Genomic DNA, 26,772 nt, shown 5'->3' with positions numbered 1-26,772 from the left:
ACTGATAGATGGCCTCTCCTCCTTGTTCTCAGCTGGTGGGACCCTGCTCCCTTCACCCAAAACCAAAGGTGTTGGCCTTAGTGGGGTGAACTTGCTGCTGTCCTGTGTAGTTTTGGTGATGGCCTTACATGTACTTGTACCTCACACAGACACACTATTGCACAGGGAGGGGGGCTGTTAACAATCTGCACCCCCTTTGGTGCCCTCAGGGCATGAAGTGGGAATCTGTTATTTCCTGCTGAGAGCAGGACCACACCCCAGAGGACAGGCTCTGGAGGCTTCCAGGAGGCCAGGCTGCTGGACAGCTGGTTTCCCTGGAATGGGCTCCTCTTTCTTCCCCAATAATCCCAGCTGCAGTTTGTCCCCTTGAGCCACAAGGTCACTCCCTACTGTCTTCGCTTGGTTCTTTTCCTCCTAGGCTGGACATCTGATTGCCAACTTGCATTCTGTTTGAGGCCCCTCCCCAGAGAGGGCAGGGTCAGCAGCAGCTCCCAGTCCCTAGTGGTTGGTGGCCTGCAGCTGGTTAGAGCCCTGCAGAGGGAGGGCAGCTGAGGCAGGAATGGCGGGGAGGCAACCTTCTACTCTGTGGGGTAGCTTTGGCATTTCCCTTGGATGATTGGGCTGGAGTGGGTGGGCAGAGTGCAGCCTCCTCAGCATTGCTTGAATCATCTTCCCTGGGGTCCTGCTGAGAGACCAAGCAGAAAAGTCAACTGCCTGGGAAGAAACACACACATGCATGCACACACACATGCACACACACACATGCACACACACACACACACAACGAAGCGTCTCCATTTTACAGACATGGAATACGGCTGGAGAGGGACAGTCGATTTCTGGAGGTAGTTCATAGCAGATTTGGGGTGAGACTCCAGTCAGTGCCTTTGCCTCCATACCACACTGCGGGACCTTCATCACCTGGGCATGAGTCCTGAGTTTCTTACAGGAGAAACCTACTGGGTCCAGGAGCTCTTGGGTGGTGTTAGTTTTTCTTTCCCCTTTGAAAAAAATGTCTACCCCATCTCCCTCAGTGCTTTCCTCGTGTTCTTAGGCATGTCCAGCCCTTGGGTACCACCACATCTCCACTCTGTCTCCCAGGATTTTCCTTACTTGACCTGCTGCTGTCTGTGCCTTCCAAAACCTCCAGACAATGGCCAGCTGAGGGTGTTCCAGCCCTGACTGCCAAGGCATGGAGACCTGGCTGTGGCTGGACCTCTTCCCCTCCAGCTAACTCAGTTTTGCACAGATCTGGAGATGATGGTAACTTCGTTGCTTAATAGTAACACTCCCCACTAATAGTTTCATGTTTTGCTGCTACAAGGCCCTTTTAATTTAATCCTCAGAGAAGGCAGTGGCCTTTGTGTTTAACTGATAAGGAAACCCAGGCCTCAGTAAGAGGCAGTTACTCACCCCAAGTCATAGAGTGTCGATGGTAGAGCTTGGCTGGAACTTAGGTGCACCTGACTGTTTGTCACTCCCTGCTGCTCATTTAGTCCTCGGGGGGGTGGTGGTGGTACCCATGGTGGGCACTTCTTGCCTGGGGTGGAAGAAATCAGGATCACGAAGCGCTGCTGCCCGTCGCCACTGCTTCACTCCCACACAGTGGAGCCTTCTGGAAAGGGGGCATGAGATGGATGGGAAGTGAGGGTTGTGCCACCTTTCAGCAGGGATAGGAAGAGCAACTTCTTTGGGTACCAGGCTGGTGGGAGGGAGGGAGAGTTGGGGCTGGGGAGAAGGGTGCATCTTGGGAGGCGTCACCATCCCCAAGCACTGGTCTCTGCAAAGCTGTGGAGCTAAGCCAAGGTGGGTGCAACCTGGGGGCCACACAGGGCTCAGTGTGCTGCTGCTCTGAGCTCTGGCTCTGGGGTAATGCTGAGATCTCCGCCCCTGGAGGGCAGGGCAGGAATCTTGGGAGTGGGACCCAATCCTCTCTTCTCCCAGGGCTACTCCTCCTTCCTAGCTTGTCTCTGGTTTTTCATGCTCTCTTTCTATGGCACGTCTTCTTGGGGCCCTGTGATGTACAAGGTCAGGCAGGAACCCAGCAGAGAGACCCGTTCAGTTAGCTCTGCCTTCACCCGTGGGAGGCCCTGGGGGCGCAGGCAGGCCCTGGTTTCAAGAGAAGAAGGAGGGTAGAAATGGCAAAGGTGGAAGGAGCAGGGCCTGTCCTCTGAAGGGTGGGGCTGGGGGGTGGAGCTGTCTGGTGGGGGAGAGACTAGGGTGAGGAGAGGTCACACCTTCAGAACAACTTTTCCCCACTTACCACCTCAATTTCTCCATCTGTGACATGGGGACTACTCCTGGGGGTGGAGGGGACTTTGTGTTCCTTTAAGGCTTATGAGTGTCTGCTCTGGGAAGACAGGAGAGAAAAGATGAGATGGAGGAAAGTGGACAGCAAATGAAAAAGAGAATATGAAATGAGAAAGGGTAGCTAAAAAGAGACACTTCCCAGGGCTGAGATTTGGGACCGAGGTGTTCCCATCAGGCCTGCTTACTCCTGTCTTTCAGAGCCTGTCTCCTGCCTCTCCCAGGTGGTCAATTCCTTACCATCTCTGCCTCCCTGTCTCCGTTCATCTCTGCAGCCTCTATTGATCTCTTACATACCTCTGTCTTTCCCTTCTTTTTTACCCTCTATATCTCCCCCTCCCTTCTCAGCCTTGGCCCCCCCATCTCTCTCCAGTTCCCACTCACTGGTATTGATTGGCCTCTAGGCGGTTTCCCTTCCTTTCCTCTCGCCACCGGCTCCTCCCTCCCTCCCTGTGGGACCATAAATTTTCTGCCTGCTCAGAGCTGTGTCAGTCTATATTCCAGATCCAGGGGCCCAAGAACGTGATAGAGAGGGCAGGAGGACGTGGCCTCTGGGGGCCCCAGCCCTGTTCCTGGCATGCAGTCTCTCCTCCAGCACTGCATGACTCGGGGCCCTGCACCACCGGAAGCCTCCTCTGGGTGCCTCTGAGGACCGCTTTCTTCACTTCTAAAGACCTGGGGGCCAAATCCAGCTCTGGCATGTAGTAGGGATGGAGGACTGGCAGCAGCATTGGGGAGATGTCCTGGGTCCTGACTGCATCCTGGAGCTGGGGGTGGCACATGGGGCTCGTGGTGACAGTTTTTGCTCCCAAATGGAGTTTAGAATCAATAAATAGGAGCCAGCTCTCTCCAGCCCCTCCCAGCCTCCTCTCTCCCAGCCCTCCCCTTTCTCACTTCACCCGCCCCTGCCTCCTGTCCTTTCCTTACCCAGCCCTCCTCCCCACTCCGCTGCACTGTTTCTTCAGCTCCCCCAGGTGCCCTCTCCACCTCTCTCCTCCTTTCCCTCCTCCTCTACCCTCTGCCTTCCCACCCTGTCCCCTGTCCGAGCAGGTTGGTGCATACGACCGGGTGACGGGAAAGGAGTCTCTCTGTGCTTACCTCTGGGGCCACAGGTGCTTTCCAGAGCGTCCAAAAGTTTGGGGGACAGAACCCAATTGGAGGGCATCCTGAAGGAGAAGTGGTTTCCTCAGCTTGACATATGTGGCCCAGGAAGGGTTTTGTCCTAAATGGGACACTCAGTGGGCAGGTGTCCTCTAGACGCCCCCATGGAGGGAGAGGTTGGGGCTGGGGGAGGGGCAGTGGTAGTGGAGAGGAAGGATTGGAGGAGTCCAGGAGAGGCTTGTGCAGGGGGCTGGGGGAGCAGCTTTTTGGGGAGGTGGTGGGGAGTTGTATGTGTGTGGCATGTCTTATTCCTGAGTACCTCGAAGGCTCTGGGTGCACTGTATGCTGTGGACCCTATTTTGGAGGGTGAGTTTGGGGAGCAGGGGTGTCTGTGTGTATGTTGGCCATTCATGTCCTGTGATCAAACGTGTGTGTGCACACATGTATGCCCTGTGAGCATGTGTATATGCTCCCCTGAGAGTGAGTTGGTGTGCCAGTGTCTGTGAGCACATGCATGCATGTATGTGTCTGAGCCTGTGTGCCTACCCGCACACTGTGCCCGTATGGGCACGTGGATGTCTCCATACCCAAGCCGATACACATCTCAGTGTGCACGTGCGTTGCGAGGGGTGGTGCAGAGGTGGCCGCCGCGGCATCTCAGCAGGCTGTGCCAGAGAGCATTATTGGGGTTCATCCGGGTGGGGTGGGCGGGGAGGAAGAAAGTGGCCTCTCTTGCTAGCCTCAATCCCGTTCCATTATTCAGCAGGGTCCCTTCTCCAGGAGGGGGGTGCAGGAGGAGCGCGCGCGTCCAGGCGCGGGGGAGGGGCGGGCGCGCGCAGAGGAGAGGAGAGCGCCGAGCGGGCTAGCCAGGTGCCGCCCGGCTGAGCTGCCCAGCGCCGCCCGCAGATCGGGAGCCGCTCTGGTCCCTCCGCCCTGCCCCCTCCTCCTCCCGCGCTTCCCCTCCCCTCTCCGCTCTCCTCCTTCCCTCCCTCCCTCCCTCTCTCCCTCTCTCCCTCCCTCCCTCCCTCTCCCTTCCAGCCCTCTCAGCCTCTGCAGCAACACTTCGCTGCCTCCATCTCTCCGCCGGAATCTCGCAGGCTCGCGCCTTTCCTCGGCTCAGCCCCGCTCCCCTCCTCTCCTATCCCCTCCTCTCCTATCCCTTCATTCCCCCCTCACCCGGATTTGCTTCCCTTCCCCCTTCTCCCGCCCCCCATCCCCCGGCCGCTCCCTCCTTTCCCCCGGCCTCCGTCGGGCGGCAGCGGCAGCAGCGGCGCGGCCGGCCCCAGTCGCCGTCGGTCTCCCGCTTTCGGGGGAACCAGGTCTCCGTCCCTCTTCTCTCCTCCAGCCCGCACCGCCCCGCTCCCCAGCTCGGTTTTTCCGCAGGATTTCCCTCGCTCTCCCCTCCCTGCTTGGCCCCCGCGCTCCCCTCCCTCTCCACTCGGCACCATGCCCCCTCCCCCGGGCGCTCCCCCGGGTTTCTGACGGCCCTCTGCGCCGCTCCGACCCCGCCGGGATGCAGAGAGACCCCTAGCTCCTCGCGATGGACCCAGGCATCCTGGACCTTGGCGTTGCCGCTCCGCGGACCCCCGATTTCCCGGCGGGATCCAGTTGATTTTGTTGGCTCCGGACCGAGGCTTGGGCCCTGGTTTACCTCCGCTTCATCCCTACCCCGCTCCCGGAGCTCGGAGCCGGAGGGGGGCTTCGCGGGGCTGCGCAGCCCCGCGTCCCCGCCCCCGGCCATGGGGCTGTGAGGCGGTCGCCCCCGGGCCGAAATGCCCCCCGGGGGGAGCGGGCCGGGGGGGTGCCCGCGCCGCCCCCTGGCCCTGGCTGGGCCCCTGCCGCCGCCTCCACCGCCGCCGCCGCCACCTCTGCTGCCGCTGTTGCTGCTGCTGCTGCTGGGGGCGGCCGAGGGGGCCCGGGTCTCCTCCAGCCTCAGCACCACCCACCACGTCCACCACTTCCACAGCAAGCACGGCACCGTGCCCATCGCCATCAACCGCATGCCCTTCCTCACCCGCGGCGGCCACGGTAAGTGGCACTGTAGATGCCGGCCACCCGGTTGGCCCGGGGGCGGGGGGCGCTTCCCGTGTGCGCAGCTGGGCCCCCGCGGGCCCCACCCCAGCTGTGCACGCCGAGCCCGGCCCCTCTGCTTTGCGTCCCGGAGCCCCTTCACCTCCAATCTCCAGCTCCCATCATCTCAGCCCCACCCTTGCCTCCATCTCTCCTCTCCCCCATCACCCTCATCTCTGTCTTCAGCACTTTGCTTCCTGGCCTCACCTAAACCTGCTTACCCCTAGGTCTGGTTCATTATCTCCTTCTACTTCCTTACCCTCCCCGCCCTGTCTGTCCTTTCATCCTCTCCGTGCAGCTCTGCCTTCCATTTCTCTTGCGCATCACCTCCTCCATCTCGGCCCCTTATCATCTCTCCATCTGTCTTGCCTCCACCTCTGCCTCACCCTCACCCTTCAATCGCTGGTCTGTCATCTCTCCCCCTTCACCTCTCTCCCACCTCTGTCACATCTGTCATCTCTGCCTCTGACATGTCTCTTCCTCCTTGACCTCTTCATGTATGTCTCTGTTTTACCTCCATCCCTCCAGCAACCTTCCTTTCTTTTCCCATGACTGGCCTTCCATCACCTCCCAACTCACTCCACTGTCCCGCCATTCTCCCATCCTTGTTCCCCTAATCTCTAGTGTCTCCCTTCCATGTCCCCTCATCTCTGCTCTGTCTCTACCTCTGACCCCCAGCATCTCACCTCTGTAGGCCCAGCACTTCCCGTTTCCAGGCTTCCCCTCCTGTGTCAGTCCTCTATCGCTGTCCACTTACAATCACCTCCTATCTCTGCCCCTCATAACCATCTATCGAAAAACTTAACCTTCCTTCTCAGACCCCATCACCTTCTCATTTCTGTCCTTCCTCAGCCCCATCTCAGGCCCCCCATCACTTCATATCTTAGACCCCTAAGATTCTCTGCATGCCATCTCTTCTCACCCCTGTACCTGTCACCTTCCATCTCTGTCCTCCATACTCTGTGCCCCCATCACTCCCAAGCTCTGTCCTCGCCATTACCTTCTACATCTGGCCCTCTTCACATTTTATTTCATCTCATGTCAGCCCCATCACTTTCCACCTGAGTCCCTCCACATTCCATCTCAGGACTTCTGTCACTTGCATCCCAGGGACCTCCTCACCTCCAATTTTAGTCTACTCATCACTTCCCATCTCTGCACCTTGTCATTACCTTTCAGAGGGTAGCCCCATTACCTCTATCTCTGTACCTCTCTCACCTCCCATTTCTGTGCCTCCATCCCATCCCATCCTGTCCCATCTCATCCCATCCCTGTGCTCTCAACACCTCACATACCTGTCCTCCTATTCATGTCCTCTCCTCTCTGTGCCCCTCTCTCTTCACCTTCCATGTCCGTCGCCTCCCATCGGGGTTCTCTGACACCTCCATGCTCCCATTCCCTCTCATCGCTGTGCCTTCATCAGTTCTCGCTTTGTACCCAGGTGGCCTCCCATGTCTGCACTTCTCTCCCTTCCTATCCTTGTACCCTCATCACTTCCTGTTTCTGTCTCTCCATCCCCTCTTATTCTTTACTCCATTTTTGCTCCTCCATCATCTTCCATTCCTGTATTTTCACCCTTCCCATCTGTGCCCCTGGGTGCCTCCCCATTCTTGCTCCATGCCAGTCCCTCTTTGCTTCCCAATCCTGCCCCTGTATCACCTCCAATCTTTCTGCTCATTTGCTGGTCTTCTTCCTTTTCTCCTACTTTATCTTTATCTCCCTTTTCACGCTTCCGTTTTCTCTTCATCCAGTTTCCCTGGAGCACTTCCTTCAAACTCTTTCCTCCATTCTTTTATTCTCTCATCCCCAATACAGTTTGCCTCATCTTATCTCTGTCCCACCTGGCTCCTCTCAGGCAACACTCTTCAGTTTCCTTCTCTTCTTCCATGACCCCACCCAACCCCTTGCTCCTGGACCTTAACTCCCTCCCCCTCCCCAGGAACTCTCTGGCTCTTTGTTACCTTCCTCCCCCTTTCATTGTCTCCTTCTGGCTCCCTTGAGGCCCAGTGTTGCCCCCAAAGGGGCCCAGATAGGCCATGGTCTTTCTGGGCAGTGAGGCAAAGCATGAAGGAGTCAGATAGATAAAGGAAGTCAGGGATACTGGGGAGCTTTGCAGGATGAAGAGAGTGTGGAAGAGGAAGGTGTAGGAGAGAGGAACTGGCTGAGGGACCCTGAGCAGGTAGGAAGGAGGGCCTGGGAGCCAGAGTGCCCAAGGAAGATTCCGTGAAGGAGCAAAAGCTGGACAGAGGGATTGAAAGTGGCCAGAAGAGTATGGAGGACAGGGTATGGAATGTTGGCCTTAGGATCACCTCAGAGATGGCCACCCCTTTGCTGTGCAGAGGAGAAAGAGGACCAGTGCCTGGTGGAAACAGGAAGAGCCATCTGGAGGGTGCTCCAGGATGGCGATAGAAGGGGGTGGGAGGTGTGGGGGAGGAGCCTGTGAAGGGTGGGGCAGCTGAGAGGAAGGACGAGGGCCCAAGGAAAGGAGGAGAAGGGATGAGGCCACCTGTTCTGGCTGAACCCCACCTTTGCTCCCGTTAACCATTAACCATGGTGGGAGAGGTGAAAAGACAGGCTCTTCTTGGGACCCTACACTTGGCTAGAGGACCAGGCCAGCTCAGGAGGCCTTTCCAGGCCAGGCTTCCTCTCTGCCCAGTGTCTCCCTAGCATCCCCAGTGGGAGGCAGCCTCTCTCCTTTCTGCACCAGCTTCTCCACTTGCCTTCTTTTGGGGTCTCACTGTGTTTCTACTTGCCTTCTCTCCTCTCTTCTCTTCACGTCATCCCCCATTTACCCTGCCATCCCCCCCAACTTTTCCTGTTACATAATGTCCTTACCTGCCAGACACCCATTGCCACTCCTGTACCTGATGTCTGTCTGGGACATGGGAGGACTGGCACACCTGGGTCCTAAAAATGAGCTGAGCCCAGGGGTGACACTCTCCTGGTCCTGGATCCCCAATTCTGGTTTCAGAGTCCTTGAGGTTCCTCCCACCCCACCGTGTTCATTTCTGGTACTGTCGGGCCAGGAATGGAGTGGTCAATCCCTGCTAAGTTCTGAGTCAGTAGCTTCCATGGGTTCCAGGTTTATCACTCCAGCTTATAAAGGGGGCTAGCATTTATTTTGTTTCTGAACAGGGTGTGTTAACTTGGATTTCTGACTGGATGGTTTATGGCCAAGCAGGGGGTTAGGAATTGAAAGGCTGTGTTCTGGGATCCTAGATAAAGAGACAGCTGAGCACAGGGATCTAGACCATTAGAGATCTCTCTATCTGGGATGTAAAGGTTCATGTACAAAGCGCTGGTGTGGGCTGTGAGCACTAGGGCCATGGCTTTTCTGGGTTGTGCAGGATGTTTTATCCTCTCACAAGTCTAGATATTCCAGAAGGTTTTCTTTCATGGCTTCAGATGCTGCAGGCACACAGGCAGGCAGAGAGGTTCTGCACATGTAGTTTTAACCACAGGGGCATCACTGCATGGGTGGTTTTCTACATGGATGATTATGTTGTTTGGGTCTGGGTTAGCTAACCATTATTAATGGTTGGTTGGTTTTTTTCTAGAATGCAGGTGTGTGTGGGACTGCATGGAATATTCTTGAACATTTAGAGTATTTCACTGGATGAGTGAATTTCTGGGTCTAGGAGGTATTGAGGAGACTATATTGGACATGGGCAGAAGGTGCCGAACCTGGGCCTATGGCATCTTGTGTTTGGCCAGAGGCTTTCTTGCCTTAGGCTTCAGGTGTGTAGTTCTCTCTGAAATGTTATGCACAATTCAGCTCACTGGTGGTTTCCTAGAGAGGTCAAAAACTATTGGTCTACACCACCCTTGGGCAACATTTTTGGGCCTTGGCTTAGGCCCCTCTTGCCTTTCAGACCCTTTCTGGAGCCTGTCAGGTTCTAGATGTGGTGCACTATTTTGCGCTCCGTGTCTCCTAGAAGACAGCTGTGCCTTCCCTGGGGGAGTCCGTGGGCAGGGCCGAGGACAGCTTGCCGGGGTAAGAGGCTGAAGGCGCCTCCGGAGCGCGGCTGGGGAGGGGCCTGGCGGAAGCCACGCCTCCCAGCCCCGCGGTCTCCCGAACCCCAGCCTTCTGCGCTCCGGAGGCAGCCGCGGTGCTGGGGAGAGAAATGTCTCCCCAGGGTAATTACTGCCGCCCCAGTCCAATAAACCATTCATCCTTCACCTCTTCTGCCCAAGAAGTGTCTCTCCGCCCAGTCCCCCCACAGTATAATAAACGCTCTTAGGCTTTAACAGACCCGCCCAGCGTAATAAACTGGCAGCAGTGTGAGAACAGCTGGGTGATAAATCCCAGGGGAGGTCTGGGCTTGGGCAGCCTGTGTGCCGCGGGCCTCGGGGGCGGGGACGCGTGCGCCCTGTCCCACGCTTGGCCAGTCCCTGTCCTGGGGCCGCCTTCCCTGGTCTGTCTTTGTGCCTTCACCGCCATGTTTCCTGGCTGCTTCGCCTCCTGTCGGGGGTCTGCCTCTCTACGCTGGGTCTTTGTGTGCAGCTGGGTGCGTCGCCGCCTGTGTGTGGGTGTGGGGCCTGGGGCTTGGGCGCTGGGCACCGCCTCTGATCCCTCCTGCCTCACTGCCTGCCCAGTGGGGCATTTGGCCGGCTTTTTCCTCCCGCCCTCTCTGGGCACAGACAGGGCTCTGTCCATGGTGATGTGCTTGCTGTCTGGGATCTGGGGTGGGAAGTGAAGAGAAAGGGCCTCTTTTCTCCTAGACCTGGGGAATTTGGAGGCAGCCTGCAGGTAGACTTGGTTTCCTTCCCTGGTCTGAGGGATCAAGAAACCCAATAAAGCTTTCTCTGAATGGGAGGCCCTGGAGCCCAGGGGTGAAGAGGCTGCAGCCTCTGATCAGGAAGGTGAGGGTAGGAATGTGTGTGGAGGAAGGTCAGCATCTCTGCTCCCCTGGCCCGCCCCACCCCCCAAATTCAGATGTGCATCTTGTGTGGAGTGGGGAGGAGGACCCTGGGTATTACAGTTGTCATGGAAACAGCCGATTTTCCGGAGTGCTGCAGTGCTGGGAGTGGAGAGACCGTTACCGGCTGAGGCCTACTGGGCTCCCCACCTCCAGGCGCTGCCCTTCCAGGCAGGTGACCACATGGGGTGGGGGTGGGGCTCACTGCATACCCCACTGTCAGCCAACTCTCCACCCTCGACTTGGGGCCCCATCCTGAGGGTTCAGTGCTCACCACTGTGCTCCAGGGCCCTCAGGTAGAAAGGACACCTGGGTCTGGGGAGGGCAGAGCCAAGCCCCCTCTGTCTGCTGGGGGTGGTTTCTTGGCTACAGGCAGAGGTGAGATGTCAGTTATTAGCCATCCAGGTGGTTCTTTCCCTCCTGCCCTTCCTCCCAGGGTCACCTCTCACTCTGGGGAGATGGAAGGTGTTGATGGTGGGTGCTCTGGGGAACAGCAAGGGTACCCATGGCTCCTGCTTCCCCCAACCCCCTGCTGGCCTCACTACCTCTTTGGGAACCAGGCAATAATCTTCCCTTCTCTCCTCAGCACCTCCCTGGGCCTGCAGATCGTGGCTCCCCCCAAAGCACTCAGGCAGCCCCTCCCCTTTGGGGTCCTAGGAGCTCCCTGGGATGGAGCCTCCTCACCCCTGATTGCCCCAACTACAAGGGGGTTCAAGTCCCTGAGGCGAGACACCCCGAGGTGCCTGAGGGAACCTGGCCTAGTGTTACCAACTGGGCCACCTCCTTGGCTGCTGGCAAGGCCTGCTCCTTAGAAGTGCTGCAGGCCCTCCTGCCCCCCACTGCAGGCTCCTAGTTCCTGACTCCAGAGTTCTCCCACCCCCAGACTGACATTTTCTCCCTGTCTAGGCTTTTGCCCTTAGGCCTCATCTGTTTCTCTCCTTCTTTAAGTCCTCCCTTGAACCCCTCTCCTCACAAGAAGTGCTTTGTGAGGAGTCATTAGTGGCTAATTATTTAATTAAGCATTTTATGAATCTCATCTGCTCCATTTATGTTCTAAAGAATGCAAGATTGTTCTCTTCCCTTCCCTTCTCTGCAGGCCATGGAGTACTAGTCCTCCAGGCCTCCCAGACAAGGCTCCTTTCCGGGAAACTGGGTGACCAGCCCCCACCCCCACCCCCAGAGAGCTCAGTCAGCCGCAGGAGGGAACATGGCGACTAATGGGGTTTATTTTGGGGCTGAGATCGTTAGGGACCTCACACCCGCCCCCAGCAGCCGGCTGGCGAAGAAGAGAAGGAGAAGGGGAGAGAGGGTGGGGTAGGGGAGGGCTGGGAGAGGGAGCCTTCATCTCCGGCTCCCACTCTCCCGTTTCTCTCACTTACACCCCTCTCTGTCCTTCTCTGTCCATCTGTCTCTCTGCCTCCTTCCTCCTCTGGCTGTCAATCTCCCCTCTCCCCCTTCCCCCACCTCCACCTCATGGCTGTCTCTTCCTTTCTGGGCAGGGCTCCAGGACCTTCCTGCTTTGGGACCCAGGCAGCCCCCTGGGTGAGGGCGGAAGCAGGGAGTCCTGGGCAAGCCAGGAGAGGGGTTGGGATGGGAGATGTTGGAGGGCGCCAGCTCTGGCCGTGAGTCAGAGCTGCACACAGCTCTGCTCATCTTCCTGCCATCACCTGGGGTTCCTTGGTGCCTGCTTAGCTCTGGCCCCAAAGAAGCACACACCTTGGATCTGTCACCTCTGCCAGGCCTGGGAGAAGTGGAGCTAGTCAGGACTGGGCCCCCTGGGTCTTTCCTGCCCACAGCACTCTTGTCTTCTCAGTCTCCTTACAGCTTCTCTCTGGGCTCTCTCTCTGTGTCACTCTATTACCTCTCTATTTTGCTGTAATTAAAGCTAGCATTCTTGATGAGGCAGCTACATCTGTCTGTGCGCGTGCACAGGCTCTCACCCAGGCACCCGCCTGCCAACTTCTCCCTGGGGTGGCAGGGCTGGTGGCTGCTGTGGGTATCACAGCTGAAGTCCCACATCTAGACCTGGGGTTCCATCCCTCTGGTCACAACCCTGAGGACCTGCTGACCTCGTCCTCCTGATGTCATTTCTTCTTGTCTCCCTTTCCTTCTCTCTGCAGCCGGGACCACATACATCTTTGGGAAGGGGGGAGCGCTCATCACCTACACGTGGCCCCCCAATGACAGGCCCAGCACGAGGATGGATCGCCTGGCCGTGGGCTTCAGCACCCACCAGCGGAGCGCTGTGCTGGTGCGGGTGGACAGCGCCTCCGGCCTTGGAGACTACCTGCAGCTGCACATCGTAAGGACCCTGGGCCCCAACCCTTCAACCTCAAGCTTCCTGCTCCCAAATCAGTTCAGCCCCTCATTGCCATGGGATCAGCACCTCAAGTCTTCCCTCATGGGGAACCCTCAGAACCTCTGTTCCCTCATTGCTGGAGCTTCCTGCTAAGAAGTTCTGCTTCTGAGACCCTTCCCTCTCTCAGTTATTCACCAAGACTCCCAGATCCACCCTCCCATCTGATTCAAATTTCTCCAGCTCCCCACTCCCTGAGACCACCTGTGTTTTCTGACCTTCCTAAAAGTAGTCAAGGGCCTCTTTGGGACTTCCAGGCCATTCTCCTGTAGCCTTCGGAGGTGTCCCACATTTGTGACTTCCCCTGGGCTGCTGCCTGCTCACTCCTAGACCAGCTAGGCCAGCCTACTGTGTCCTGCACCTATTCCTGCCCCTCCTTCATACCTACCTGCCCCAGGGCAGCCCACCCTTGCAGCTTCATCTTGCCTCTGGATTCTGCCCCTGCCTCTATGCTGCCCTTGACTTCTGCTTCCGTGACCTTTGCCCTCCCAGCAGCCCCCTTACCCTGTCTCCTTTACTGCCTCTCTAGCCAGGTTCACTCCTCACTGACCTCTTGGCCCAGCCCCACATCCTCACCCTGACCTCAGCTCCCACCTGGCTCTGCCTTTCTCTGCTCAGCTCCACAGGGAGAAGCCCTAGCCCCTCCCTGTGCCTGCTCCCCGCCTTGACCTTGGTTCCTTCCCAGGGTCTCCCTCTGGGCCTCCTACCATATCTGCAGCTCCTTGACTCACCGTTTTGAGTCCTGTTGAACTCTAGTCTGCAAGTGGCCCCTTTTCTTTCCCTGCCCTTTCCCCCATCTCTGGCTCTGCCCTACACCCTTCCCTACGACCTCTGGTATTGCTCCATTTCATTTCTGGTCTCAACCTCTCCCCTGACCCCTCCCCACAGTCCTCAATCCCGAGCCTTTGCCCTCAGTCTTCATCTGTACATTTCTGGCCCCTAACAGCCACCTTGTTTCCCTGCCTGTATTTCACATGCTCACCCTGGCCAGGACCCCTGTGCTGTGGGGATCAGGCAGGCTGGCCAGGCTCTGTGGGCTGGAAAGCTCTGGGTGAGGGGCCCCTGGCTTTCAGGAGGGCATAGTTAGTTGGAAGGGGAGAGAGGAAGCCAGGGGAGAGGCTTGTTTGGGCTCTGATCTCTCCCCATCTGCTTGGGAACGCAGCCACTGGCCTTCATTACACAATAGCTTTTAAGCATCCCAGGTCTGCACCCCACCCCACCCCACCCCAACACCAGGGTGTGAAGGAAGGAGCATGAGGGGAGACTTCCTGTGGGCAGAGCAGAGCTGGGGTGGAAGTGGCAGCGGATGAGGAAGGGGTGCAGAAGGACGACTAGCAAGCAGGACAGTAGTCAGGCCCAAGAAGAGGCCTGGAAGTTCTGTACCTGTGTCAGCGGGACAGGCAGTTATCTAGAATGGTGAGAGGCAGCTGGCAAGCGAAAGACAGTGTGGCTGTAGACGACAGTGTGGGACTGGATGCATGGTGATGTGTGTCAGGAGTGACAGCTGTGACAGTGGGGGATGAAGACAGAGACTGGATCTCATGATTTCTGATGGAGTGTATCTATAGATGTGTATTTCCCCATGTAGTGGTGTTTGCAGTTGTTTCAATTGCCTTTCTGGGTGGCGGGGTGTGACTGGGTTTCCCTGTGTCCTCTGTGAGTGAGGGCTGCTCCTTCTCTCTCTTCTCCCTCATGCGAAGCTCTGCATGGCTTGCAGTAGATGGTCTGGGTTTGAATCCCAACTTTGCCACTTCCTTGCTGTCTTTGTGCAAGTCACCGCAGCTGTCTGAGCCTCAGTTCGCCCATCTATGGAGTGGCATAGGAAGAGGACAGAGGGATGTTTGGAGGTTGAAGGAGATCACTTATGTGAAGCACGTAGGGAGCATGCTGTGTTAGCTAGTATCCCGACCATCTCTGATCAGCTACCTAGGCAGGACTGTGGGCCTCTGTGCCTGTTAGGTTAGGGCGTAGGGCTCCCCCAGTACTGAGGAGAAAGGGTAGGGGGATCAGGATGCGAGGAGAAGGGATTTCCTCCTTTTCTCTCCCAACAGTTGTGAACAGGCCTTAAAGGTGCAAGGCTATGGAGGAACAAGTACTGGTGCTGGGTACGGCAGAGGGCAGGGAAGACGGGGGTCTGCCTGAGGGTGGAGAGGCCTGGCAAGGGTGGGGGTCCATGAGAGGAGCCAGCCATGAGGTGGGAGGTGGGCACCAGATGGGCTGAGGCCCCTTGGGGGCAGCCCCCAAACCCCTTCCTCCCCTGGTGACACATCAGCTCCCACCACAGCGTCAGTAGCAGCTCTCAGAGAGTGGGGAGGCGGCAGCAAAATAAGAGAAAAGCAATTTGACGTTTCTAATAAAGCGTCGCTCCACTTTGCCAAATTAATTTTGACTCCCATAATTATTTGCTGTAGGAGCGGCTTCGTTCTCCCCACCGCCGCCTAATGAGGTAATTGGGGAATTAGGAATTAATGACTTTAACAGAAGTGACAACTGACTTCACACTGGGAGAGGCTCTGGGGAGCTGCCTCTCCCCCGGAGTGCAGGGCCCTGAGCTTGACTGCCTCCTAGGAAACCCAGGTGTCCTGCCTTCCAGCTCCCTGGCCGGCACTCTGCCAGCCTGGCTCTCAGACTGCATGTGCTCCTTGACCACCATCACTGCCTGGGCTGAGCCTGTGGGGAGAAATCCTCAGAGGAATCCAGGGAGCTGATACTATTCTGGGTGGTATTATTACTAACAATAGTACCGAGGAGGATCGACTGTTCCTTCCCGTGTGTGGGGAGCAGATGATCAGCCCGTCTCCCTGGGGATGTTGTCAGTCTGTGGGTGGTGAATGGGTGGGGCTTGCTAATACTCTTTGTTAGGCAAGCCCAGCCTCAGTTTCCCTGCTTTACTGCATCTGAGGAGAGAGGCTGCACGCATATATGACTGTGTGCATGCATCTGTGTGTTAGCGTGCATGCATGCATATATGTATGTGGTTTTCCCAGGTTCTGAGAAGGAGACAACTGGACCCCACAAGTGGGAAGGGATAGGACATGGGTCTCCTGAGCCACAGCTGCAAACCTTGTCCCCCAACTCTCTCTGCCAAACCCCAACCCTTGCCCCATCTGTGAGCCACCCCTGCCAACACCCCCAGTGCCACCAAGCCTCTCGGCTCTGCTAGATGCAGGAAGGAGGTGGCAGCTGAATGTTCCACATGTCCAGGCCAGACTGGGGCAGTCTTTCAAGAAGACCCCAGGAGTGTAGTGTGTTTCTATGATGGGTTGGGTGCCTGAGAGTGTGTGAGCCAGGGGGTTTGAGTGAACCTGTGTGAGTGTCTGTTCCGTGTGGGAGGAGGGCTGAGACCGCGTTCAGGAGTGCTGCTGGGAGGTGCAGGGAAGTGAAACAGGGGCTCAGGCTTAGTGCCTAATGGGCCTTCGTTGGCTTGGTTAGATGCCTTTGGTGTTGAAGGTAGGCCTCAGCAGCCTCTTGGATCATCCCACACCCCCACCTCCTTGAGTCAGGGTCTTCCTAGACTGGTGGGCAAAGGGAGAGAACACTGGCTTTGAAGTCAGACTAGCTGGGGTTCAAATCTGGGGCTTCCTTCTCATGAGCTGCAAGATTTTGAGATGTTATTTAACTATGCTGAGCCTCAGTCTCTTTCTTGATGAAATGGGGAGCTATGAGCTTCTTCAGCGGGTTGGTGTAGGGAAGAGAGCATGCGTGTACAGTACCCACTCAGGGCCTGGCATGATTTAGGGTTTGGTGAAGCCCTCCCTCCCACTCTAGCACCACAGGCAGAACTCTTCCTGGGCTGATCCTGGGTTGCCTCTGCAGAGTGTCCCGTGGGCCTGGGTCCCAGAGATTGCTTAGGCTCTTTGCTCCCCTTCTCCAGGCCTCCGTCCCTGTCTGTCCTCTGCCTGTCCTTCCCCAGCCCCTAGCTCCACCCCCTACCCCGAAACCCCCACGATCCCCTTTCTTGGTCAGTCTAGCATAGTTTGACCCTCAGCTCTTCTGGTGTCCATCCCACCATACACACAGTCCACACCCCCCACCTCCAGCCCCATGGCTGCAGAGGGTCCACCCCCACACTCAGAGCCTGACCTACTTTGGGCCTGAGAGGCTGCCAGGAGAGGCATGCTAATGCCCTGGTGTGGGTGGAAGCCCCCTGGGGGCCTGCTTGGTACAGAGCATACCAGGGAGGAGAGGCTGGAGGCTGGGGACTGGGGAGGGGCTGGGGGTCAGACCTTCCTCTGGCAGAGGCCGGCTTCTGTGGACTTCTCTGCTGATCTTGCCTTAGAGAGGCCTCTGCCCTCCATGCCCCGAGCTGGTCCCCAGCTTGGCCCCATCACCCCTGTCTGGGCCCAGTGGCCCTTGCACAGAGTAGGTGCTCTGTGAATACTTGTGAATATCCAGGACAAACCAAAAGGCAAGAGACAGGTGTGGTTAGTGGAAGGCGCTCTGGGCCCAGGCTCTACACGCACCTCCGGCCTCAAGTTACTCCCTTGCATGTGGGGAAGGGGAGCGAGCCTGCCCACCTCCTCCAGCGGTTGAGACCTGGGAAAGGTGCCTTAAGTGCTGCGGAGCTGGGCTAGTGGTGGTCACAGGAGTAGCCACTAGAAGGGATGAATGGTTGCTCCCTCTGGTCGCTGACCTCCACCTCCCTGTCCCCAGGACCAGGGCACCGTGGGGGTGATCTTTAACGTGGGCACGGACGACATTACCATCGACGAGCCCAACGCCATAGTAAGCGACGGCAAATACCACGTGGTGCGCTTCACTCGAAGCGGCGGCAACGCCACCCTGCAGGTGGACAGCTGGCCGGTCAACGAGCGGTACCCGGCAGGTAGGCGGCGCGGGCCCGCGGAGGAGGTGCGATGGCGGGGCGGGTGGCGGCCTCTGATAGGAGTGCGGCCGCACCGGGGCGGGGCTAAGCGGCTCTGGGGCGGGGCTACTGGAGAGACGAAGCTTGCGAGGCGGGACTAGGGCAGGGGCGTGGCTAGGAAAAGTCGGGATTCGTGGCGGCGGGGCGAGACCGTGGTGGTGCGAATGCGCCCCCTATGGGGGAAGGTGCAGGGCTGAGCTGGGAAGGTTGCAAGGCCAGGGTCCAGTTTGGGGGTGGGGGGAGAAGTGGAGGAAGGGTAGAGGTGAGGAGAATCTGATGCGATTGCGGAAAGGTTGAGTTCAGAAATGAGGGAGACAGATGCAGAAACAGGAGAGAAAATCCAGAAGTAATATAAAACGTGTCTTGGCAAGGAGACAGGGCTGTTACCACGGGCAGAGCCAAGGAAAGAACCGAGGTCCTTATAAAGAGCAAGTCAGAGATCCATATTAGGAGATCTAACGAAGGAAGAGGAGTAGCCACGGAGACTCAGAGAAAAGGACCCCCAGTGTCCAAGGCGGTGAGGGACATGGTGAAAGGGAGGAAGAGACAAGTGACAACAAAAATGAAACACAGGGTCATGTGCGTTCAATAACCTTTGTTGACAACCTACTTAGACATCAGGGCTTGTGCTAGGTCCTGGGCACTCAGTCCCTGCTTGCAGGGAGCCTTGAGAATGCAGACAGACCAAGTTCAACAGGGTGACAGCTGTGGCGGCCAAGGACAAACCAAGGTCTGAGGAGCACAGGAGAGGGATGGAGATGAGGACATGGAAGAAATGAGGAGGCAGAGACTCTGAAAGATATTGAGGGAGGCAGAGACAGAGCCTTAGAATGAGAGGAAACCAGAGGGGAAGCAATGGAAAGATATGGAAATAGCACTGAACTATATGCAAAGATGAGGAGAGATGTGGAGAGGTAGATGGAGATGCTGACATGCAGGCCCAGGGAGAGAAGAGGTGGACAGAGCCTTGGGAGGGAACGGAGGAGAGCCCCAGCATGGGAGATAAAGAGGGAGGGGAAACAGAAACACTGCAGGGAGAACTGCAGAAACACAGAGATGGTGAGATACAGTCTGAGCGACATTGCAGTCACACACAGGGCCTGACTGAGAAGCAGAGTGAGCATCTGCTACCTCCATCACTCTCCCAGGTGGAGAGATAGCCAGGCTGAGGCAGAGAAGCTGCCCCATGCTGACTGCGAGGGGCAGGGGCAAAAGGCCAATGTGTAAACCTTCATGGGCTCACCTATGCTGGAGTAAAGATGCCAGTACAGGCTTATGACACCAATTATGCAGGCTTGTACCCAGACATTTCTGGAAAGTCCCTGGAGATAAAGAGGCCTGCGTGGCCCCCTAATACATACAGAGGTTCATGTACACACAGGTCAACCTTAGACATATGGACAAATGCAGACATTTGTATGGTCAGACAGACACATGAAAAAACAGCTCTGCAGAGGGATGCCAGCCTACATCAAGTCCCTGGGTACATGTAGGGACACTCAACACACACCAACCCTCCTACACTAAATTCCACCTATCCCCCACGCCCCCCAACAAGCCAACACTGACAGCTCTGGCTGTGTAGGCATGATTCCTGTGGGCAGCAGACTTCTCTCATTCTCCGATGCACACATACTAGGGCAACCTTTGTAGCAGTGATGACATTGGCCTGTGCTGGACAGGGCTGGGCTTGGAAGCATGAAGGCCTCACCATGTCAAGCCAGGACTTGGATCTAGAGCTTCTCCCCTTGGGGCCCAGGAGGCCAGCAGTCAGGGTGGAAGAATTATTCCTGCTCTCCTCTCCTCAGGGACCCCTGACTAGGGGTGAGGAAAGGCTGCTGGGTGCCCCCTGCCTGTAAAGGGGAGTAACATGAGGGTCTGGTGGTTGCCTGTATATACTGAGGGCAGATCCTGAGCAATACCAGCAGGTCAGACCATCAGTATGCATGGGCCCAGAGTTGGGGGGGGACCCTCTGACTCTTTGGGAGCACAGAGACACAGCCCATGGATTCTGAGTCAGAAGAACCTGGGTTTTAATCCTGGATCTCCCACTGACAAGCGTGTAACCTTGGACAAGTCATCTAGCCTCTCTGAATCTCAGTTTCCACTTCTGAAAGGTGATGATACCTACCTCATAGCAATACTGTGAGAATGTCATTAAACACTAGAATGGCATGGCATAGCAAAGGTGCTCAATAAATAGGACTTTTATTAGAATTTTTGTATACTCAGCCTCCCTCCAGGCAGATGTACATTTTTCTCTTCCTCTTGGAGACACACACACAGGATTGAATGATCTGTTTTTAATTTAAACACAAATATCCTGAATCTATAGGGAAAGCAGAATCTCCTTGCCTCATAAGCACCCAAGGAGGCACCATCCATACCCACATGAACACATCGTGTGTACCTTCATGGGAGGTGTACATAGGCAGGCCCAGGCCCGGGTCTCTGGGCAGGTGAGCACAGCTGTGCAGTGAGAGATGAGAGGAAAAGCCTCCTGGCCCCACCAGCGTGCACTGAATAGTATGTCAGTGGCTTAAATGGGAGGAGTGGCCAGATTCTCAAAGGAAATCAGTTCTCTTTCCACTGCTGCAGACCAGGATCACCCACAGCTCACAGAGGTGTACAGATCCTCTCAGGTGCACTGACAAACCTCTTTCCACATAGGCGTGTGTGCGCACACACACATTCACACACATTCCCTTTCCCAGTCTCCAGGGGCTGGAGATTGGTGAGTGCAGAGAGGAACAGGTGGGTATCCAGATGGGCAGCCAAGCTTGCAGAAGAGATGGGGGCTGGAACTGGGGGGAGGAGCCTGGAGAAGAAAGGCTGAGGGCCTGGCAGGGTGAGCAAGATGAGGTCCTGAGACAGCAAGGAGAAGAAACTGGGCTCTGAGTAGAAAATGGTCAAGGTGCATTCGGGGCAGAGGAGGGTGCAGAGGAAGGCAGGGGGTGTCTGCAGGGGAGGAGAAAGGGGCCGAAGAGGAGGTGAGAAGGGGAAGGGGGCTGCTGGATGATGATCCAGCTCCCACACCAGGCGCCACACCTGTAGTGGCTGCCCAGTAGAAAGAGAGCCCTGACCAGGGTGAGGAGGCCTTGCAAAGGGAGTGCAGTGGTGGGGTTGGGAACAGGAGGGGCTTAAGGGGGGTCATGGGTGTGGTATGAGGTGGCGGGGTCATGGGTGTGGTATGAGGTGGAAATTGAGGGGAAGCTGGGAGTGGAGCACGAAGGCAAAGGGAGTTGAGGTGGCCTGGAGAAGTGGTTTAAATCTCACTGTTCAATGTGCGTGCTGGGTGGCCCCCTAAATGCCGCATAAACCCCGCTTAACCCATCCTTCCCACTTCTAAACCGCCCTCTAAACGCAGAAACCAGCTGGGCCACTGATGCCTCCCGCCCCCAACTTAAACCTGCTAAATGCCCCTCCCCTGCCTGCCCCCCCACTTTGGGATGGGGAAGGAAGGGGGCCACAGCAGCTTAACCACAGATAAACCTGTTTAACCTCTGACCTTTGACCTTCCAGCTCCCTTTCTTTTGTGTCCCTTTTCTTTTCTTCTTTTCTCATCTCTTTTGCTTTGGGTTGCTGCTGCCCCCAGGGTGGGGCTGGCTCTGAACCAGAGCCTAGGGAGGGGGTTAAGGGAAAAGAGGGGCCCAGCGTTTCTTTTCCTCCCTTCCCCTCTTTCCGTGGATGTTGCTGCTTACTCTGAGTCTCCTGAGGATTGCATAATTACTTTTCTAACTCCTTTGGACTTCGCCGCCTGAGAAACCTACTGTCTTTCTAAACTTTTCCAAGGAAACTTTGATAACGAGCGCCTGGCGATTGCTAGACAGAGAATCCCCTACCGGCTTGGTCGAGTAGTAGATGAGTGGCTGCTCGACAAAGGTAATTAACCAGAATTAATTAATTAATTAATTAACTTTAAAAACACTATCTTAAAGGTGCAGAGCTCTCTCTTTCCCCCTCCGTGCCTTCACCAATGCCCACCCCCAAGTGAAGGGACAATTGGCCAGCCAGAATGCTCCCTTCCCCTTTGGAGTCAAGGGTCTGTCTGTGCATTTCAGAGTGGTGGTTTTTGGGGTAGGAGTGGGGTTTTTTCTTAGAAGTAGGGGGAGTCTTGTTCTCTTTTTAAACCTGGGATCAACTAGGGTAATCCACAAGATCCCTACCATGGGAGCTCCCCACTGTGAGCCCGGCAGTAAATCACAAGCAGGCTGGGAATGCAGGTTGGAGATAGGTTCCCTCTGCCCGGAATCATCTCGGAGGCTTGGTAGAGGGCTAGCTGAGGGCCACAGAGCATGCAGAGGCAGGAAGCCTTTGGGAAGCAGGAAGGCTGACCTGAGGAGGTTTAGGAAGGCTTCACCAGAGCCATGTGAGGAGAAGAGAGAAGAGTGGGGGCCTCAGATCTTACTGGAAAGACCCCCAAAGAGAGTGCTGTGGGGCTGCTATCTCTGGAACAAGCCCCACAGAAGGCCTCTGAGAAGTTGAGGAGAGACTAAGGGAAGTGGGGCAGGAGGTGGTGGGCCCATAGGGATTTCTGCTCCTGCTTGGCTGATGAGGAAGACCAAGCAAGCCCCTTGTGAGGCCCCAGTGTGGTGAGGTGTTGCTGGGTGTGAGAGAGAAGGCTTCTTGTCACCAAGGGAAGCTGGGGACTAAGGACATATCCATCCCATTCCCTTTGGGGAGGGGGGGCGAGCTCTGTACCTCTAAGGCTAAACTCTAGTGGGGAAGTAGAACTGTTAAATCTCCACTTAACCAGCTGATAACTGTGCTTTTAAATGTCCACTGGGGCCTTCCCCAACTAAAACCCCCAAATGTAACTTCTAGCCCCCCATGCCTGTGGGGCCTAAACCTGCTGATAACCAGATGTGATAAACCCATAACAGGACAAAAAGTTAAAGGGACTGTAACAGACATCGCTAAAACCTACAGCCCCCAGCCACACTGGGCTGCTCTCTCCAGCGGGGTGAACTTTAACCCTTTGAGGAGTTCATGGCGGATGGGGCCAGGGGCCACAGGGACCAAGTTTGCTAACACTGTGGCTTCCTCTTCATTACCCACCTCCCTCTTCCAGAATCAGAGAGGCCAAGGGAGCAGCCTGGGCTGAGGCTGGGACAACTTGTGACCCCAAGAGCAGGGAGAGCTGGACAGGCCCTGTTGGGGGGTGGGGGAGGAATTGTGGTTTAGATGAAGGAGAGCCAGGGCCCTCCTTCCCTTTTGCCTTAGATCTGACTTTCCTCTTCTAGAAAATAACCGATTGGATTAGAGAGGTAGTGCCCGAAGTGTGAAAGAAGGAACTCACTTTTCTGTGGCCTTAGCCAAGTACTTCCCCTTTCTGAGGCTCAGCTCTCTCCTGATGGGGCAGTGATGGTTACTCAGCGCACCTCACAGGCATGTTGTGAGGGTGAGAGGAAAGAAACAGCAGGAAAGTATCCCAGAACAAGTTCTGGGGATGCTTGGAGGGAATATTTTATTGTTAGCGCCTGACTATGGTAGGTGCTCAATAAATATTTATTGGATGAATCCATTTTCCAGTTCCAAAGCATGTCCTGTGAAACAGTCCCATGAGATGCTTCACAATAGAGAGATTTGTGGTAGAACGAGTTTGGGAAGTGCTGAATCCTGTTTCTTCCTCTTGGAGATGCATATGTGCATTAGTTTAATAAAGGCTCTGAGAAGCCCTTGGAGAAAGAAACCTGTTCGATTGTGAAATGTTTCCTTCCCCAACTCATTTGACCACTGTGATCCTTCTCTCCTTTGTTTTCCTCATGATTCTTATGTCTGGGAAAAAACTTTGATGCAGAGGTCTTCCTGGGCCTCTCTGGGTCTGGTATTCCAGGACTTGTACCAGAGCTGCTACCACTGGCCCTCTGCCTCTTGGCCTCTTGGCCATTAGTAATGGGCGTTGCTGGTCCAGGGGCTATCCTTGCCTGAGTGGGCAGTGGGAGGGTGCTGGAGGAGGAAGGAAGGCTGAGTGGGGGGCTGGGGAGACACCCCAGTGGCCATCATTGGCTAGAGGCTGGATGGATGTTTGGATGTCCCAGAGGCCTGGGTGTCCCAGAGAACCTGTTTCCAAAGAGGTTGTGGGCTTCACAAGTTGGACTGTCCTCAGCCCAGGTTTTGGGGGCAAGGCTTACAGGCACCTAACTCTAAACCAGATCTTTAACGAGGCACTAACCAGAGGCTAACAAGGGCTAAGCCAGGTCTAAAACCCCCAGTGCCAGCAGCTGAAGGTTCCGGGGGAGATGGGGCAATGTGGTAGGCCCTCTGCCCACCCCCTCCCTCCCACAAAATAAGCAGCACCAAAACCAAAGTTAAATCTAAACTTAAACATAATAAACATCTTTTCTAAAAACCAAACCAAAACAACAAACTCAGAGGGTTAAACCGACCCCCAGATCCACTAAAAACAAACAGAACAGCCCAACCCCACCCAGCTGGGAATTCTGAGGTGTCATACTGGAGTGTGGGGTGAGATTGGAGCTGGAGCGGGTTTTATTGGCTGTCAGTGAGCGAAGCAAGGTCCCTTTAACATTTTCCACTTCTGTGCTTGCATGTCCAGGTGGGGAGGAAGGGCTCGGCTTAACAGGGCCTGGTCCCAGGCAGTGCTGGGCCTTGGCAGTCCGGGAGAAGAGAGGGGATCCTGGCCAGGGGTCAGAAGGCCTGGTTGTAGGTGGGAGGTCAGCCTGGGCAGGTTGCTGCTTCCACACACCATCACTCTGTCTCACCTCCTTCTCTGCTCTCACACGCACCGACTCCACCTTGGCCTGGCAGCTACCTCCTCTGTCTCTGCCTCTTTGTCTCCTCTATCTGCCTCTTCCAGGGGCTCCATGGCTTCAGGGCTCAGGGCTGGACACTGGGGCAGGATGTTTGGGGAAGCAGAGGGAGAAGATGGGGATGGACTGAGGGAAGAGGATGAAGAGGGGAGATGACCTTGGAGCTGGAGAGGAGAGGGAATGGGGAAGGTGGGAAGGCTTGCACATGGTGGGGAGGAGGGGCTGGGCTCCCCTTCCCCAGCCCGTGTGTACCCTGGGTGCCCTCCCCTTCTGGGGTCCCCACCTGGCTGGGCTAGGGGCTGTGGCTGACAAGGACTTTCCCTTTGGCTTTCTGCCCCTTCCTCATTTCTCCCCGTCCCCTCCTCCCTTACTGGCTTTCTCCTCCATTCCTCTTTCCTCTCCTTGGCTTCCTTCTTTTCTTCCTTCCCTTCCTGGTCTCCCCTCACTGCCTGCCCCTTCTCTGTCACCCCCTTCCACTCCTGCAAGGCCGCCAGCTGACCATCTTCAACAGCCAGGCTGCCATCAAGATCGGGGGCCGGGATCAGGGCCGCCCCTTCCAGGGCCAGGTGTCCGGCCTCTACTACAATGGGCTCAAGGTGCTGGCGCTGGCCGCCGAGAGCGACCCCAATGTGCGGACTGAGGGTCACCTGCGCCTGGTGGGGGAGGGGCCGTCCGTGCTGCTCAGTGCGGAGACCACGGCCACCACCCTGCTGGCTGACATGGCCACCACCATCATGGAGACTACCACCACCATGGCCACTACCACCACGCGCCGGGGCCGCTCCCCCACACTGAGGGACAGCACCACCCAGGTGAGGCCCCACTCTGGCTGGTGGATTAGGGCAGGGATAGGTGGGGATGGGGTTGATATCTGCATAGCCACAGTAGTGGTGCCTAGAGTGAGGGTCCAAGGGGTCTGTTGGGATCCTGAAGGCTGCTGTCGCTGACTTTGTTGCCATGGCGATGGGCAAGGTCACCTTTCAGGAAGTGGCCTTCACCCTAATGACCAGGGATCTTGTGATGTGGGGGTGACCACTATTTCTAGAGGGACCATTCCCAGAATTGGGGAGGAGTTTGATGGCCCAGTTATATGAGAGAAGACCACCCTACCTAAGAGAGATGAAGTCTGGACTTTGGGTGAGAGTAGGATGGCTCCTTCTGCTTCCCCAGTGAAGGCCATGCCTAGTGTTCTGTGTGGGCAGAGAGTGGGAGATGGATGGTACCAGGCTGGCCCTGCTGTGGGCAGGGGTGACAGCATGGGAGGGCTGGATGCAGTCACCTGGCATGGGCAGCCCCTCTCCAGAGGCTGGTGGAAGCTAGGAGGAGCCTCTCCTTGTTTGCTGGGGTCCCTGCAGTGGGAAAGCCCTGGCTGCAAGTCCATTGCCTTCACAAGCCCTCTCCATGTGACTATGAGCAGGCACCACAACTCAGGCAGCTTCAGTGTCCTCTCCGTCTGTGCGTCTGAGGGGGTCTCAGTGCAGACAGTTCCCTGGTGCTCACCCCACCTGCTGATCTGGATGGCCCCAGCTAGCCTAGTCCCAGGCTTCCTGCAGCACAGACTGGTAGGGAGGAGGGGCCTTGAAGCACATGGAGCCCACCCCACCTGCTCAGGTGTTTCCTGGGTCAGGTCAAGCCCTAGCGATAGGGGAGGACTGGAGGGGCCTGCACCTGGGGAATGGGGCTCTGCTGGAGCAGGACAGGCCTGTGTGACTTCCTGAGGCAGCCCAGGCTGGGCTGTTTTCTAGTTGTTGCCTCCAGTGCTTGCTCTGACCGTTAGCACAGGGAGGGCTCACACCTGCCATGAAGGCCTTTTTTGGCCACCCCTTCTCTTCCCATCGCCCTGTCTGGCAGCCTATGGCTGTTAGGCACCCTCTGTCCTTCTAGGGTGAGGGCAGGATCTGGGGGTGGCCATGAGGATGTGCTCCTCCCTCTGTCACCTGTCTGTCTTCAGCTTCTCCCTCTGAGGGGTGGGCTCCATGTGCTTTAAGACCCCTCCTCCCTGCCAGTCTGTGCTGCAGGAAGCCTGGGACTAGGCTAGCTGGGGCCATCCAGATCAGAGAGACAAGCCTGTACCCACTTCCTCTCTGCAAAGAAAGCTGAGGAGACCTGAAGACTTTGCCCCGAGGGAGCAGGGAGCCCTTGGGGAAAAAGTCTGGGCTCTACCCAAGGCTGGGTACCCACCATGCCCAATACCCTCCAAATCATAGGGGACGAGGGGCTGTCTGGTCTCAGTGGGAGGGTGATGGGCAGATCATCCTGGTGGAAGAGAGAGGTGGGAGTCCCAGGAGTCACTGCTGTGGTGGGGAAGCCCAAGATGGAGGCTGGTGCCGAGGGGGCAAGAATGCAGAAGGGAGCTGGGTCCTCCAGGCACTGCCTTGCCCT

General features: G+C 56.6%; 1 protein-coding gene and 1 long non-coding RNA gene across 32 annotated transcripts in view; one reads left to right on the top strand and one right to left on the bottom strand.

Moving 5' to 3' along the window:
• NRXN2 (neurexin 2) overlaps nt 1-26,772 on the top strand; it is a 118,167-nt gene that overhangs the window by 76,344 nt on the left and 15,051 nt on the right. For 20 of the 31 annotated variants that reach the window (XM_034932924.4, XM_034932925.4, XM_034932923.4 and 17 more), the window contains 4 exons: nt 12,518-12,699; nt 17,407-17,578; nt 21,410-21,499; nt 24,877-25,202. In XM_034932924.4, coding sequence (XP_034788815.1) covers nt 12,518-12,699; nt 17,407-17,578; nt 21,410-21,499; nt 24,877-25,202 — 770 coding nt within the window. Of the gene's footprint in view, nt 1-4,420; nt 5,437-12,517; nt 12,700-17,406; nt 17,579-21,409; nt 21,500-24,876; nt 25,203-26,772 lie in introns of those variants that run through there. The other 11 variants (XM_034932920.4, XM_034932927.4, XM_055094466.2 and 8 more) reach the window with 4 other exon arrangements.
• On the bottom strand, nt 97-4,062 carry LOC129393377 (uncharacterized). Its single transcript, XR_010113358.1, has 4 exons — nt 3,955-4,062; nt 3,406-3,473; nt 2,264-2,350; nt 97-1,615 (listed from the first exon to the last, which is right to left on the bottom strand). It is a non-coding gene; the product is annotated as an uncharacterized LOC129393377 (long non-coding RNA).

Source organism: Pan paniscus, chromosome 9, assembly GCF_029289425.2.
Source record: "Pan paniscus chromosome 9, NHGRI_mPanPan1-v2.0_pri, whole genome shotgun sequence".
NCBI lineage: Eukaryota > Metazoa > Chordata > Mammalia > Primates > Hominidae > Pan > Pan paniscus.
This window is presented reverse-complemented; position numbering and strand designations above follow the sequence as displayed.